The following is a 13,415-nucleotide window of genomic DNA, read 5'->3' as shown; positions in this document are numbered from 1 at the left end:
TAATAAAATATACTAAAGAAATGATGTGTTTACACACTGGTACAAAGGTTAATTTCTTATATAACATCATACACACACTTACTCACTGCAAACGTTTATTATTTTCATGCATTTAGGAAGAAGTAAATCAATCACGATTCCCGTAATGATTTTATTACTAACATGAATGTAACTGAAGCTTATAGCAATTATTTCGATTATTAAACATAATTATACTAAGAAAAGAAAGTAAGTCTGATTGATATCATTGACCTTGAGTAAAAATACGCTAAAGCGGAAAACGCCTACACTACAACAAAATATAGATCATTAAAATCAAATTACTTTATTAGAAGCATTGACATATATAAAGAAAGTTATAAACATTATTGTTATAAAATGTATTAAGGCTCGTTCTGATGGTACTGAAAATGCAATCTTTTGCGGTAAGTTGAATTTTTGATAATAACAACAAAGAAAAATATCTAAATTAGGACATGATTATGTGCATTAGTCCATTTAACAGTAAGTTCCAAGTTTCTTAGCTGTTAGACAAGAGAATTTAAGTACGGATGGATTGTTCTGATGAAATCTTAATTACTGTATCACGTTGATTCGTGTTGTAATTTGAATATTGTCATGGAAAGTGCTATAAGATTTTGAAGCTTTAAGACAATGTTGTTTCCATTATTAATGGCTGAAAGTACACGTTATGTTTAATTATCACTTCATAACACGTACAGTTCCCACCATCATGCAGATTTACATAGTGCCTACATATATAAATTTTCACCATAAAATTTATACTTACCTATGGTATTTCTCTTCTTTTCTTATGGAATATCTGACAAGCATACTGAAATGAATAAATTTTACATTTGTTTAGCAGTATCTTTTGGCATGTTGATATCCGTTCCGTTCTATCCTGATCCATATACGGTTTTTTTCCTCAATTTTTCTTTTCAGTACTACATTATCGTCAATCTGTGTTAGTTCTACCCACTGGCGCAAATTCCAGGGGGATGAGAGGGACATGTCTCCCTCAATCGTAGAACTGGGGTAACTGTCTCCCTCAATAATCCGATTTGAAAAGTGTTTTTTTTGGGGGGGGGGGATAAGTGTAATGATTTATGTCCGACTTCCACAAAAGAAAGTGAGATGAAATTGATTTCTCTTGGCTTTTCCATTTCACCTTAATAATGTAAAGATTTGAAACTTCGTTACATTAAATTTGTCATCAATTACTGTTAGTCTATTTCCAACTATTTGTTTAATTTCGGTAACGATTCCTATAGTGCTATTCAGATCACCATCATATTGTTGTGTCATACACATTTTTTTCTTTCTTCATAGTTTTGGGGAAGTCATTATTTACCGGTATATTATTATAAAACAGGTGTCCTAAGATTTTAATGTGTGTCATTGTGGATGCCTCAGTAGAAACATGCATATATTCGGATTTCAGAATGTGTTCACGGCACTGATATACTATGTACTACTATTTCATCTCGATCGCCTGACATAATACAATAGAGAAATTAGATTCATCTACTGTTATATGAGTCTCATATCCCCCCCCCCGCGCTTCCCAGAATAAGCTTCAAATATGCCCCCCTTCAATGTTGACGACAATTGTGTTCCCTTCATCTCCCACTGAGCATTGTTTTTCAACTTCATAATTGAAAAACACGAAAGTTGAAGTCAGAAGTGGCGCCGCTGGTTCTACCCATCCCTCTTTTCCAGCACCATGTTTCTAATACCTCCAACCTGATTTGTAAGTTTGTTTAAAATATTCATATATCTGATCCATGTAGAACCATTTTCAAATTAAAGCAGTTAATAAATGTTGTCTGTATTGCTACTGACATGTTTCTCATTGTTAATATAGAGCCTACGTTTTCTTCTTTACTCAAAATTTTATTTCTTTGCTGTTAAATCGGCAAATCAATTCATTCAAATCGTTCGTATAAAATTAGTAATACAAGCTCATATTCTAACAAAATCGAAAGATATAGTAGTAAACAAATGTTCACTTCTGCATCTTACTTAATATTATTCATTATATCAGTTTTGTCTGTTATATACTATATAATTAAATAATAAACTAATAGCTAAAGTTAGCGAAACTATCATAAGATCTTAGTTTTGTAACAAAATTGGTTTGCTTTGCTCAGCATTTAGTTTATTATTTAATTATACTTATGTTTTTGTCAATAATTTAAGCACGGATTGACTTGTATAGTACAGTTTCGTTTCAAATGGCGCTAATGGAAATCTGGTATTTTTGCTTTTCAATCGGGAAACCTCTGTTTCAAATTACTCGATCGACCATCATGATTGCATATTATCCAATAGAATTATTAGCTCCAAACCATTAATTAAGTACAATTAACTATAGGTCCTCATCGACTTCCTTTTAAGTTCATTATTAACATTAAGGTTGTCATATTTCTCTATTGTAAATGCAGGAAACCTGAAAGCAGATTTCTAAACACACGTGTAGTTTTTGTACAGTACACTTACTTAGTTCACCATATTGATTAACCAATACTTCATAAATTTCATATATCAACTTGTAGCACCAACTGATACTTAACAACGGCCTTAATTAGTGTATTTAGTCGTTCGTCTAGTTTTATAGTGTACTTTACAGTACATCACTATGGAATAGTCTTGCCCAGAAGATCTCGTCTCCGAAACAAGACGAAAAGTCGAGACAACAAGTATATTTTTAAAATTCGACATTAGACGAGAAACATGGCAGTTGCCCTTTCATTTTCGAGAGAAGACATCAAATTCTTTTAAAAACCAGACGAGATGAGGAAGAAGTATTCGAGAATTCAGATAAGACGAGACTAAGAAAGTTATTTCTAGTCTCATGTCGTCTTGTGATCAACGGATCAACGTTGCTTTAAAGAATGTAATCATATATATATATATATATATATATATATATATATATATATATATGAAGCTTGCCAGCATAGTAAGAATAATCTCTCTAGCATGGTCTTAAAATTGTGAACTGCCTTTACAAGTTGGCAAACACAGAACAAATGTACGTTCTCTACAACCTTCGTCCAGGACGGGCAAATATATTGTCAAATACAGGACAACCCTTCTTATATCCAGGGCATCTTGCAACCCTTCTTAACGGTGTTAATGTTTTCAGTGCAAAATGGTGCTGGAATTTGTATTTGAAACTTGGTCCATGGATTAAATACTAGTGTTTAATCTTAGCAGCATTAACTATTGCAGCAGTAGTAGTAAAGTGTTTTTAAAAGAAATATTATACGCCATATTTTTTTAAACTCGGATATTATTTTGATTTTTTTCAGTTATTCCTCGTTTTAGCTACTATGATAGCCCTGACGTCACAGGTCACTGTTGATAAATTTGTAAGTATTACGGTATTTCTTTAAATATTCTAGTTTCTGATATTTAATTTATTTTCCAATATAAGAAACTTTTCATTTAAAGTGCTCTAAATGGTGTAGGTCCTACTCACAATGTTGTAACAGTTTATGTAAACAAAATATCATAAAGTTAACGTACGAATTTATTTACATAACGGCCTTCCTTTTATTTAATAAGTAATTCTGGTCTTGGACGGATAAATAAAAATTGTGCAGTTTACAAACAATATATAAAACTAGGTAGCAATAATTGAAAATTTGTGGCGAAGCGATCCCTTTTGTTGGTTATTCATAATTTGTTTTAATGCACCAATTGTTTTCGTGAACGAACAGAACATTCAAATAGTTGAAATTGGCATATCAGCGAAAACCATAATGGTTTTGAAAAATTGTGTTCACAGAACAAAGCGAATATGGCTTCGCACTATTTCTAATGCTGAAAATTATATTTTCCATAGCTTACAATGAGAATTCGCGCGTCCAATGTTTTTCCAATGTTAAGTCTATGGATATCTCGCTTTTCGGTGATTATTCCTCAATGGTATGTCCGATCGGGACATACTGCCCCTTACGACCCTCAGTGCTCGTGAATCACCCTGTTAAATATTAAAAGTCTTCATCCCGGCGAAATTAAAATACCGCTAATTTTACAGTAATTATGTGATATCTTCAAATAGATAAAAGATAATCGAAATGTGGAACAAGAGCGCCCTAGACAATATTATTTTATATGAGAAACCGTTATCACGACTCACTTATCTGCTTTCGATTTCGAGCCATTTTGAAAATCGGCATTTATTTTCGATTTTCTAAACGACTGAAAACGGAAAGCCACTAATTGACTTGTGGTAACGGTACCTCATGCAAAATAATATTGTCTAGGGCGCTCTTCTTCCATATTTCAATTATCTTTTATCTATTTGAAGATATCACATAATTACTGTAAAATTAGCGGTACTTTAATTTCGCCGGGAGAACGGTTCAGGCATCTCGGAGGGGTATCCCGACAAACAACGCCTAAGTAGAGTAAAGAGAAGTTTCGTTCGCTCCAGTAATGCGTTTTTCTTTTTCGGATTCACATTGTATAATTGTGTTTTTGGTTGAAGGCGTGCATAAACTAAATTTCAAAACAAGGTATTGTATGAACAATTTTGATTTAGGAAAGCTTTGCTGCCTTGTGTCATGAAGTCAGCGGTCACGAGTTTCGTCACGTTCACCTGGTCTCAATCTCATGAACTGAACATGAAGTTAAGTGAACCCAAGTTCCAAATCATGATGGGAACTTGCGTCCGAGTGAGGTTGATGTCAAAATGATATTGTGTGCAGCATCACAGACTGGTATGTTATTCGTGCGCGATTGAGCAACCTTAATAATTAAAACTAGGAAATTTTGGTGTTGCATTTTATATATTTTTACATAAGTAAATTAGCTTGTCTTGTAAAAAAAAAAAAAAAAAAAAAAACTATTAAAAAATCTTTCTATAACTGTGATTTGGTTGAGCTTTTTTTGAACTTCTCTTTAATGCAAGTATTTTTTGCATTTTTCCTCAATTTCGCAATCTTTTTTATACTTTTCAAACATGTTCTTGTTCCTTTGTTAACTTTATTCCTATCATAATTAAACAAGGAATTACGAACATGTGAGGCATTTTATTACTTCCCTTCAGTCAGTCCAGCTGGGCAAATACTATTGAATATGAAGTAAAGGAACCTGGTTACATCAAGTTGACTAATCACGGCTATCATCACTATCACAAATCGGTATTGTTGAGTGATTTTCTACATACAAATATTCAGCTAGAGTGTGGACAACAGTCTTACTAAAAAGAATGAAAGTAAATGTTAAACGTTATTTGTTTAGTGACTTTTCTTTTCGACTTAGTTTAGGAAGACTTCTTGAGCGAATTTTGAGTCCTTGCACATGACACAATTAGATCTGGCACTGTTTTAATGAATATTACAAATTTTAAAACCTTTTTCTACAGCATTTGAACAAGCGCTTCGTTAGGGACTAATTTTTATATTTTACACCTCATGGAGGGACGCGCGAGCCGCGTGTCCCCTTTCTGGATCCCCACTGGGCGATACCCGGACAATCCTCATTGCAATGTTTTTCTAGATAGCTGCCTAGTGAATGATTTGCATAATGAGTCATTGCAATCAGTGCGCCGGGCCCCCTCCCTGGTTCCACCAGCACCCGGGAATATAATGAAAGTTGAGCCTGGTTGAAACCTAATTGACACTTATAAAATTATCCTGTACTCAATACTTATATTAAGAATTATAAGCAATGATAACATAATATATTTATAGTATCAGAGCTGCAGTTAAAAAAAAAAAGAAAAAAACTCACTCTTTCCGTCTCAACCACTTTGATTAAAATAATAAATACATCTGTGTACTATGTAATAATTCATAATTAAATATGAATCATTCATTCTTTTCTTACAAACCATATAAAAGAATTTTTCGCACCCTCTAATTCTCAACTCAGTGTGAGAAAACCAGAATAAAATCATCTATAACTACAGTGAGAAATTTCTTCATATATCGCAGCAGCTGAAATGCGTGGAGCAGGGGCCGGATATGACTAAATCGATGATCGATCGATCCAGGGCGCAGTAAAACTAGTTACGCCACTGAATCGTAGCAATATTGGAAACGTAGCAATAATTTTTCATTGAATGTAAAACTCGAAATTATCTATGAAAGTTCCTTATATAGTGACTTGTCTCAACTATCTTGTCATTCCAATATACTACACATAATAATTTTACTTAGAAACCTATAGTTTTGAGCAATGTGCAAACCAGAAAAGTTATCAAATCCCATATCGAGAGTCTAAAAGTCCCAGTTTGTTACTGAATTTCCCATGTTATACTAATTACGAAATAATAATAATAATAATAATAATAATAATAATAATAATAATAATAATAATAATAATAATAATAATAATAATAATAATAATAATAATAATAATATTAATAAACTATTCGGTCTTCTACACATAAAGTTTGTAAGTAAGCATCTCCTTAATCGAAAAAGGATATATTTTGTTGTCCGAATTGCAATGTCTTCACCAAGCCTTTGTACCATCACCTCATACAGAACCTAAAGATGCTAGAGAAACTTTCTTCTCCAACATTTTGCGTGGAATATTTTGAAGATTGATTATCTCACATTGGACACTTTACTTTCCTTCATTCATTCGTTCATCGTTTTCTCTTCTATCTTAAAATACCAGAGTACAATTTTCGTTCCTTGGTGGTTCACTTTTGAGTAACTTTGTTATCATACACTCGACAAACCACTTCCTCAGTAGTGTAAACTTTTCTGACTTGAAAAAAATCTTATTAAAATTTGACAATTAACACTGATTTTATGCCTATTGATCACTCATTAAGTCTGTTTTTCGCCCCAAGAGTAATTTGTTGGCGTAGATGTCATATAGAACGGTACGTGACGTTTGGACGCCGCCGTTTGGGCGCGGACGTTTGGGCCCCGCCGTTTGGGCACTAGACGTTTGGGCTCGAAGCCATTTGGGCGCCAGACGTTTGGGCGCGAGTTAAATTAAAAAGTCATTATGTTAGGCGCTGAGTACTAAGTTCGAATCAAGATATCACAAGGTGTCTACTGTAGTGGAAGTCCTTGAATTATACTAGATTTTGTTTTACATATTAGAAATACTGGAATTTCAAAATTCTAAAAACTGAATTAACAATTAAATTTTGTAAATTTAAGTTTCAGCCAAAGTTAAGTGTGCTTTTTATTTGATAACTTTTCAAGCCACAGGTAAGTAGAACAGACTAGATATGATTGACTGCATTACATACATAGTGAGCCTATTCCATTTTTAAAAAAATAAAGCAGGCCTTCTACTGTAGTTATGCAATAAGTGTGAATGTCAAACACATTTCTAGTGGCTAAATGACCAATATATGTACACTTAACAATATTTTTCACTTTGAAATCGTTCTTTTTTTTTTTCTTTCGCCATTTTATTTAATGCAGATTAAATGCTTATAATGGGACGAAAAAAAAAGTGTGTTAAGTTTTGATTTTTATATTGGAATGTTAATTTTAAAAAAGTGATACCAGAAATACGGCATACTGCAGTTCCTAAACTCAATGTCTTAGACACCCTGTATTAACATCTTTCCCTCAACTCGATTAGGATTTAGGATTTTTAGATTTCTGGGCTCTCGGCATCTAAGGCCATTTAACCCGTCACGTTTGAGGGAGCACACTATCGGGGGAAAGGGAAGGAAGGAAGCGGCCTGGACCTATAAATTAGATACCACCCCGGCATTATTAACAGTTCGTATGATTCCTTCATTTCCTAGCTTTCTTATATAATACAAAAACTAGATCATTAAATCAGAAGTACAAGAATAGTGAACAAGCGAAAAATCAGTCCATGACGAGGTTAGGCAACAAATACTACAAACGCATTAAATTATTTAATTTAGAAAATATACAGATAAATGAGGTGAGATAAAAACAGAGGTGTAGGAAATGTATATATCTTGATTCGCGCTTAGTTTTCAGTGCCTAGCTTACTTTATATGTCGTAAATTGTGATTTTTACTATGTACCTCGCGGTTAAACGTCTGGCGCCTAAACAACATTGCGCCCAAACGGCAGCGCCGAAACGTCCGCGCCCAAATGGTGGAGCCCAAACGTCCTGTCCCGCATATAGAAATACTAGAAAAATCTCATATATGTTGGCAATTTCGACGAAAATTCCCATTATCTCTTTCCGAAAAATGTCAAAAGATCCCACGAAATGGGATTTTTCTCACGAAATGGGATCCCACTGAGTTTGAGTGTATAAAACTCAATTGTGTTTATGTACTTATTAGTAAAGCTTACCAACGTGACAGATTTATTTGTTTGGCTTGATACATATGAAAGCATGTGATATGTTTGGTTTCACACCAAATTCAAAGTGCTTTATGTACATAGCCAGTGTATGGCTCCTAGTGTTATCGTGGACATTTTTTAGAAATATATTTATGTATTCCGTTCTTCTTCGTCTTCGATAAGGAATGCAAGTGAATAATATAAACACAATTTCATGGTTCTGCATTCAATAGTTTTGGTCTGGTGGAAATATAATTCATTCACCTTTTAGGGTTTCCATTTGTCCATCTAGTAAACATTGTGGGGTACAAGTAAAATATTTATAAACATAAACTTCTGCATCGGACAATTGGTAGATTGGAGAACGGTAAAAAATAATAATAAAAAAAATCACCCCCTTTTCCTCCGAGATCATCTTCCACTTAAGGAGTCGTACTTCACAATATTCCGTTTTATCTACAGCTTAGAGTACAAGGAGAACATGTGTATACAAACTTTCAAGATCTTATACCTAATAGTTTCGGAGATTTGGCAAACGGCAAGAAATCATTCAAATTCCATTTCAATAAATGCTTTTTTATCTATAATCATGAGTGCAAGGAGAAGATTATACACAGTTTCAAGATTCTATGTCTAACAGTTTTAAAGATCTGACAAACGGCAAGAAATCATTCAATCTCCCTTATCTCTTCTCAGGGGACAAATTTTGAAAATAAAATCCCATATTATCTAGGGATCTGACGAACAGCAAAATATTATTCAAAACCTCTATCCCTCTCCCCAGGCCCACAATCAGAGGGGGCCAGGAAGCCTGGGCCCCCTAAACATTTCGTGACCCCTTCAGACCTCAATACAAAATGCTATTATTACTTAAAAAGTACAATTTAGATATTTGTAAAATAATTTTTAAGATTGCCCCACCCCTAACATATTCACGGCCTCCCAAACCTCTGTGTCTGGTTTCAGGCCTACTTCTCCCCTTTCATATAGGCCGCATTTACAAAAGTTCCATTTTATTTACAGCCTAGAGAACTAGGAGAATATTTATGCAAAATTTCAAGGTTCTAAGCCTAATATTTTAGGAGACTGTTGACGAGTGAATCAGGTAGTCTGTCAGTGGATTTACTTACATATACCTAGGTATACAAGTAATGAATTATTTTATATTTTTACAACTTTATTTGTTGCTCTTTATAGTATATTTTCTAAGATAGTTATTATTTAATATATGTATTTCTTGCTCTTTAATGCATTTTTTTATGTCGGTGAATTTTCCTCTTTTTCATTACCCCTGTGTTTTGGTTGGTACTTAAATTAAAGATATGACATTAACTTTCCATAAAATAGTTCGGTTTTCGACATGTATTAACAATTATTTTTTGTATCGAAATCTGTCTACGGGTACTTAATTATATGTGAACGTAAACACGTTTACGATACTAGTAGTTGACGGATTTCCTAGCCTAGCTCCAAAGACTACTGAGTTTTCACATTCTACTGAAATTTACAGAAAACTACGGTAGAAGAATATGTTTTACAAATAAATAAATAAATAAATAAATAATAAGACAACAAGATTGGTACACGTATGTTGAAACTGCGTGATCACACATACACAATTATAATATACATCTGCCAATCATTCATGAGTTTCGTGGTATAGCTCCATGATCGCGGTGACTCTGTGATTCAGAGCTCACCTCTGGCACATGGACCTCTAGTTTGATTCCAGCTCCAGGCAAGTGAGCTGTGCAGCGGACAAATACAGTGTAACTAAGTGTTTTTTTTTTTCCTCAGGATCCTAGCATTACTCCTACTTTCTTCATTCGGCATTATTAACCATCTCATCATGCCCGCATCCATTAGCATTGGCACATAAATCGTAGAACGGTAAGCTTAATCGTGAAACGTAGAATGATACGAGCATATTCGAATGGTAAACTTCCGAGACTATGGTTATCTTCTTCTAACGAAATTTACGTGTAACCCAGGCCCACACTCAAAAATTTTGTTGGAGCGCGTCCAAGCTTTTGGAGGCTTCAATACTACAAGCCACTACGTCCATGTATAATTGAACAGGTATTATTGTACACCAAGGAAGATGATAAATAATTGTAAAATACTTTCACCTATATTTTCAGACAAAAATGCTAGATAATCATCATCATCATAGTTATTCAGCCAATATTGGCAGGTCGTTTGCCGCAGCTGAGAAGCTTGTATTCACGTACGACTTTTCTGTTCTGATTTAGTCCATTAACTGCAGCCTCCTTCGCCTTTTATGGCATTTCATTACATGGTATACTACTTAAAATGTTGATTTGCTCATTTTAAACCCTTTCCTCTTACACATGCAGTGCATATACTCAAATTTTTTACAACACATTAAGGTCTTGTAAACCGCAATTAATTAATCAATTGAAAGTTACTTGTACCGGTAGTTTATAATCAATTGGAACGTTCTCTTCTGTCTAGGAACAATTATAATTTCTTTAAAATAAGGAAACAATCACTTAATCATCAACGTTTAATTAACACAAATTGATATTTTATTGGTAAAGAAAGAAGAAATGTATATTAAAACGTTGAAAAGTGCTCCAAACATTTATTTACGTGTAAGTAAAGACTAAACACAACACACATTTGAAAATTGAGCAGCAATATCGTTAGAAGCCTAAGAAAGAGTTGAGTTGAGTTGATTTTTGTTTAGCGTCCCTTTCAGCAGCGAGGCTATATGAGACGTGGACCTACCGATTAACGTGGAATCCGAACCACATGAGCTCCCGAAGCCTAAGAAAGAATAGAAAACTATTTCGAAAAGAGAAAGTTAGTTAAAGGATCCTCTATAGTATAGAAAACGAAGTATAAGAAGTGGTTTACATTGCTGTATAGTCCTTCTACCGTTGACTAAAAATTTAACTTATTTAGGGGCTAATACGGCAAAAAGTATCCACGTTTTATCTTGGTTATGTTTTCGAGTGTACAGTGAAATATTAGTATTAAATTACCTTCTATAGTAGACAACTTCTACAAATTACTTAACTTTACTTCTATATAATAAACCTATCTTAATTGGAACGTAATAGCTTAAAGCAATAGAACCAAAGGAAATTGTAGCTACAGTATTTATATGGAACTATTTTTCTTTATCTTCAACAGGAGGAGCAACCGTTGCGACGTGCTACGAAATCCATTGAGCAGAGTACATCTCAATCGGGAGGATCTCAAGGAATACCCGTTCAAAGTCTACCTCGGATACCTGAATTTGTTTACCCCCAGGAGCTTATGTGGAATAGTGTGGAACAATTCTGGGAGGCTATGTCCAGAGCACAGAACGTCTTTGGAAATGTGGTGGAACGAAACGTTCGATTGTCGGTTCCTTTAATGGCTCCTCGAGGATAAATTAGCTTACAATGAGTCTGGATTCAAACGTTTAATTTATTCAGTTATCAACCAAAGTTCTTTCTTTTTATGTAAAATATACTTCCAAACATTTGTAGGGTCAAAACCTAAAAGTTTAAAAAGAGCAATAGAATTTCTGTTTGTCTTTCGTTACTAAAACGTTAATTTTCTGGATAACACAAAATTATGATTCCTATTAGAAAAAAAACACTAAAATTATAACTAAGAATGTTATAAAATAGTCTATGTAATTTTAATAATGTAGAATTACTTGAAAGATCAAATTATTCCTGCTGACCTTATACAAAAATGTATTTTCATAAATTACTATTATTATACATAGGTAATAAATATTACTGTAACCAATTTACACCTTCTGTTAATACGTTAATACGAAACCACTACTGATACCAATAAAAATTAAATATGCTCGAAAGTAGTTTAATGGCGCTCAACTGAAATGCTCGTTCGTCGCACGGGGAGAATAAGGTTTATGCAAAATAATTTAAAATAAGGAAATGAGTGAAATAAATACATAAATATTAAAGGACAGCGCCATGGACATTGACCCTGTCAATATGAGTGAAATAAATAAATAAGATTGCTGGGCCAGGTGAGAGCAGTTTCTTGCTTAAATTTGTTTCAAAATCATCGTGACTGTCAACAATCAGCTTACTAACCCCGGAAACTATAGATTCGACACAGATCTAAGTAATTTTGTACATTTTTTTTTCATTTCTTCTTACCACTAAGCCTATGGCGATGGTGGTTAAACGTGAACTCAAATGGAATCAGGATAGTCACTATTCATCTCAGAGATAATATATTAGTGTGATTGCCAAAGGATATCATCCTTCATACGTAACGAGATAAAATAACCACAGGTAGCAAAGGGCCAGAAATATAATTGATAATCCTAATTCTAATCTCTTGAATGTATGCTCAGGAATTATAACGAAAGAAACAAGTAATAATCAATTACAAGGCGAGTCAAAAGTCCTATTGCCCCATTTTACGTTTCAAATATAGATCTTGATGTGTCAAGTGAATAGGGAGCTTATAGTATCAGAAGAGTTCATAACTAGTTTATTACAGTATCTGTATATACATCAACATTTTCACAAAAGAGGAATATTCATCTCCAAGAATGATATGAAATTTTCTGCAGCATTACAGGAGAAATCGCAGTAAATTCATTTTAAAGCACTTTTTATATTTGTCAGTTTCGTAGCAGCAAATTAGACAACTTTCTGTTTTATATAGTCCTAGAATTTATTTACAAACCATGATAAATCGGGATTTCTTGGAGGCTAGTACGGAGATGCTGGTAACTGAGAAAATCCCGCCCAATCCTTGTCCTGGTAAACACTTTGTTGTTGTACAATTCAATGGTAGTTGGTCTTATTATGTATAGATTAACGGCCTAAACGCCAAATTTCTTATCAACGAAACATCTCTTCTGTGCTTATTTAAACCTTTTCTGAATTACGTATTTTGGAAATGAAATGAAATGGGATTTCTACTTTTACACTCAACGATTATACTCTCTTGGTTAAAGGAGACTGGTGAATAATGGATCTAAATGATTATGGTGCAATTTGTGGAATGAGAATATGGGAGGAAATGCGGAGAATTCAAGAGAACTGGCGAACATGATGTTGCTCACCACAAGCTCATATAATCTGGGATCGAACCAGAAACACCTCACTCCTAAGGAATCTACCACTAAGCAAGGGAACCGATCCTGGGGGC

The 13,415-nt window shown here is 33.8% G+C and overlaps 1 protein-coding gene across 1 annotated transcript; it reads left to right on the top strand.

The window, feature by feature from the left end:
* The first annotated feature begins 331 nt into the window (after window positions 1-331).
* Window positions 332-12,022, top strand: LOC145684861 (uncharacterized). Its single transcript, XM_081757223.1, has 3 exons — window positions 332-425; window positions 3,318-3,377; window positions 11,421-12,022. Exons 1-3 carry the CDS (start codon window positions 399-401, stop codon window positions 11,661-11,663), a joined length of 330 nt encoding a protein of 109 aa, XP_081613349.1. The 5' UTR covers window positions 332-398; the 3' UTR covers window positions 11,664-12,022.
* The last annotated feature ends 1,393 nt before the right edge of the window (window positions 12,023-13,415 follow it).

This window comes from Thermobia domestica, chromosome 5, assembly GCF_964235325.1.
Source record: "Thermobia domestica chromosome 5, izTheDome1.hap1.1, whole genome shotgun sequence".
Taxonomy (NCBI): domain Eukaryota; kingdom Metazoa; phylum Arthropoda; class Insecta; order Zygentoma; family Lepismatidae; genus Thermobia; species Thermobia domestica.
This window is presented reverse-complemented; position numbering and strand designations above follow the sequence as displayed.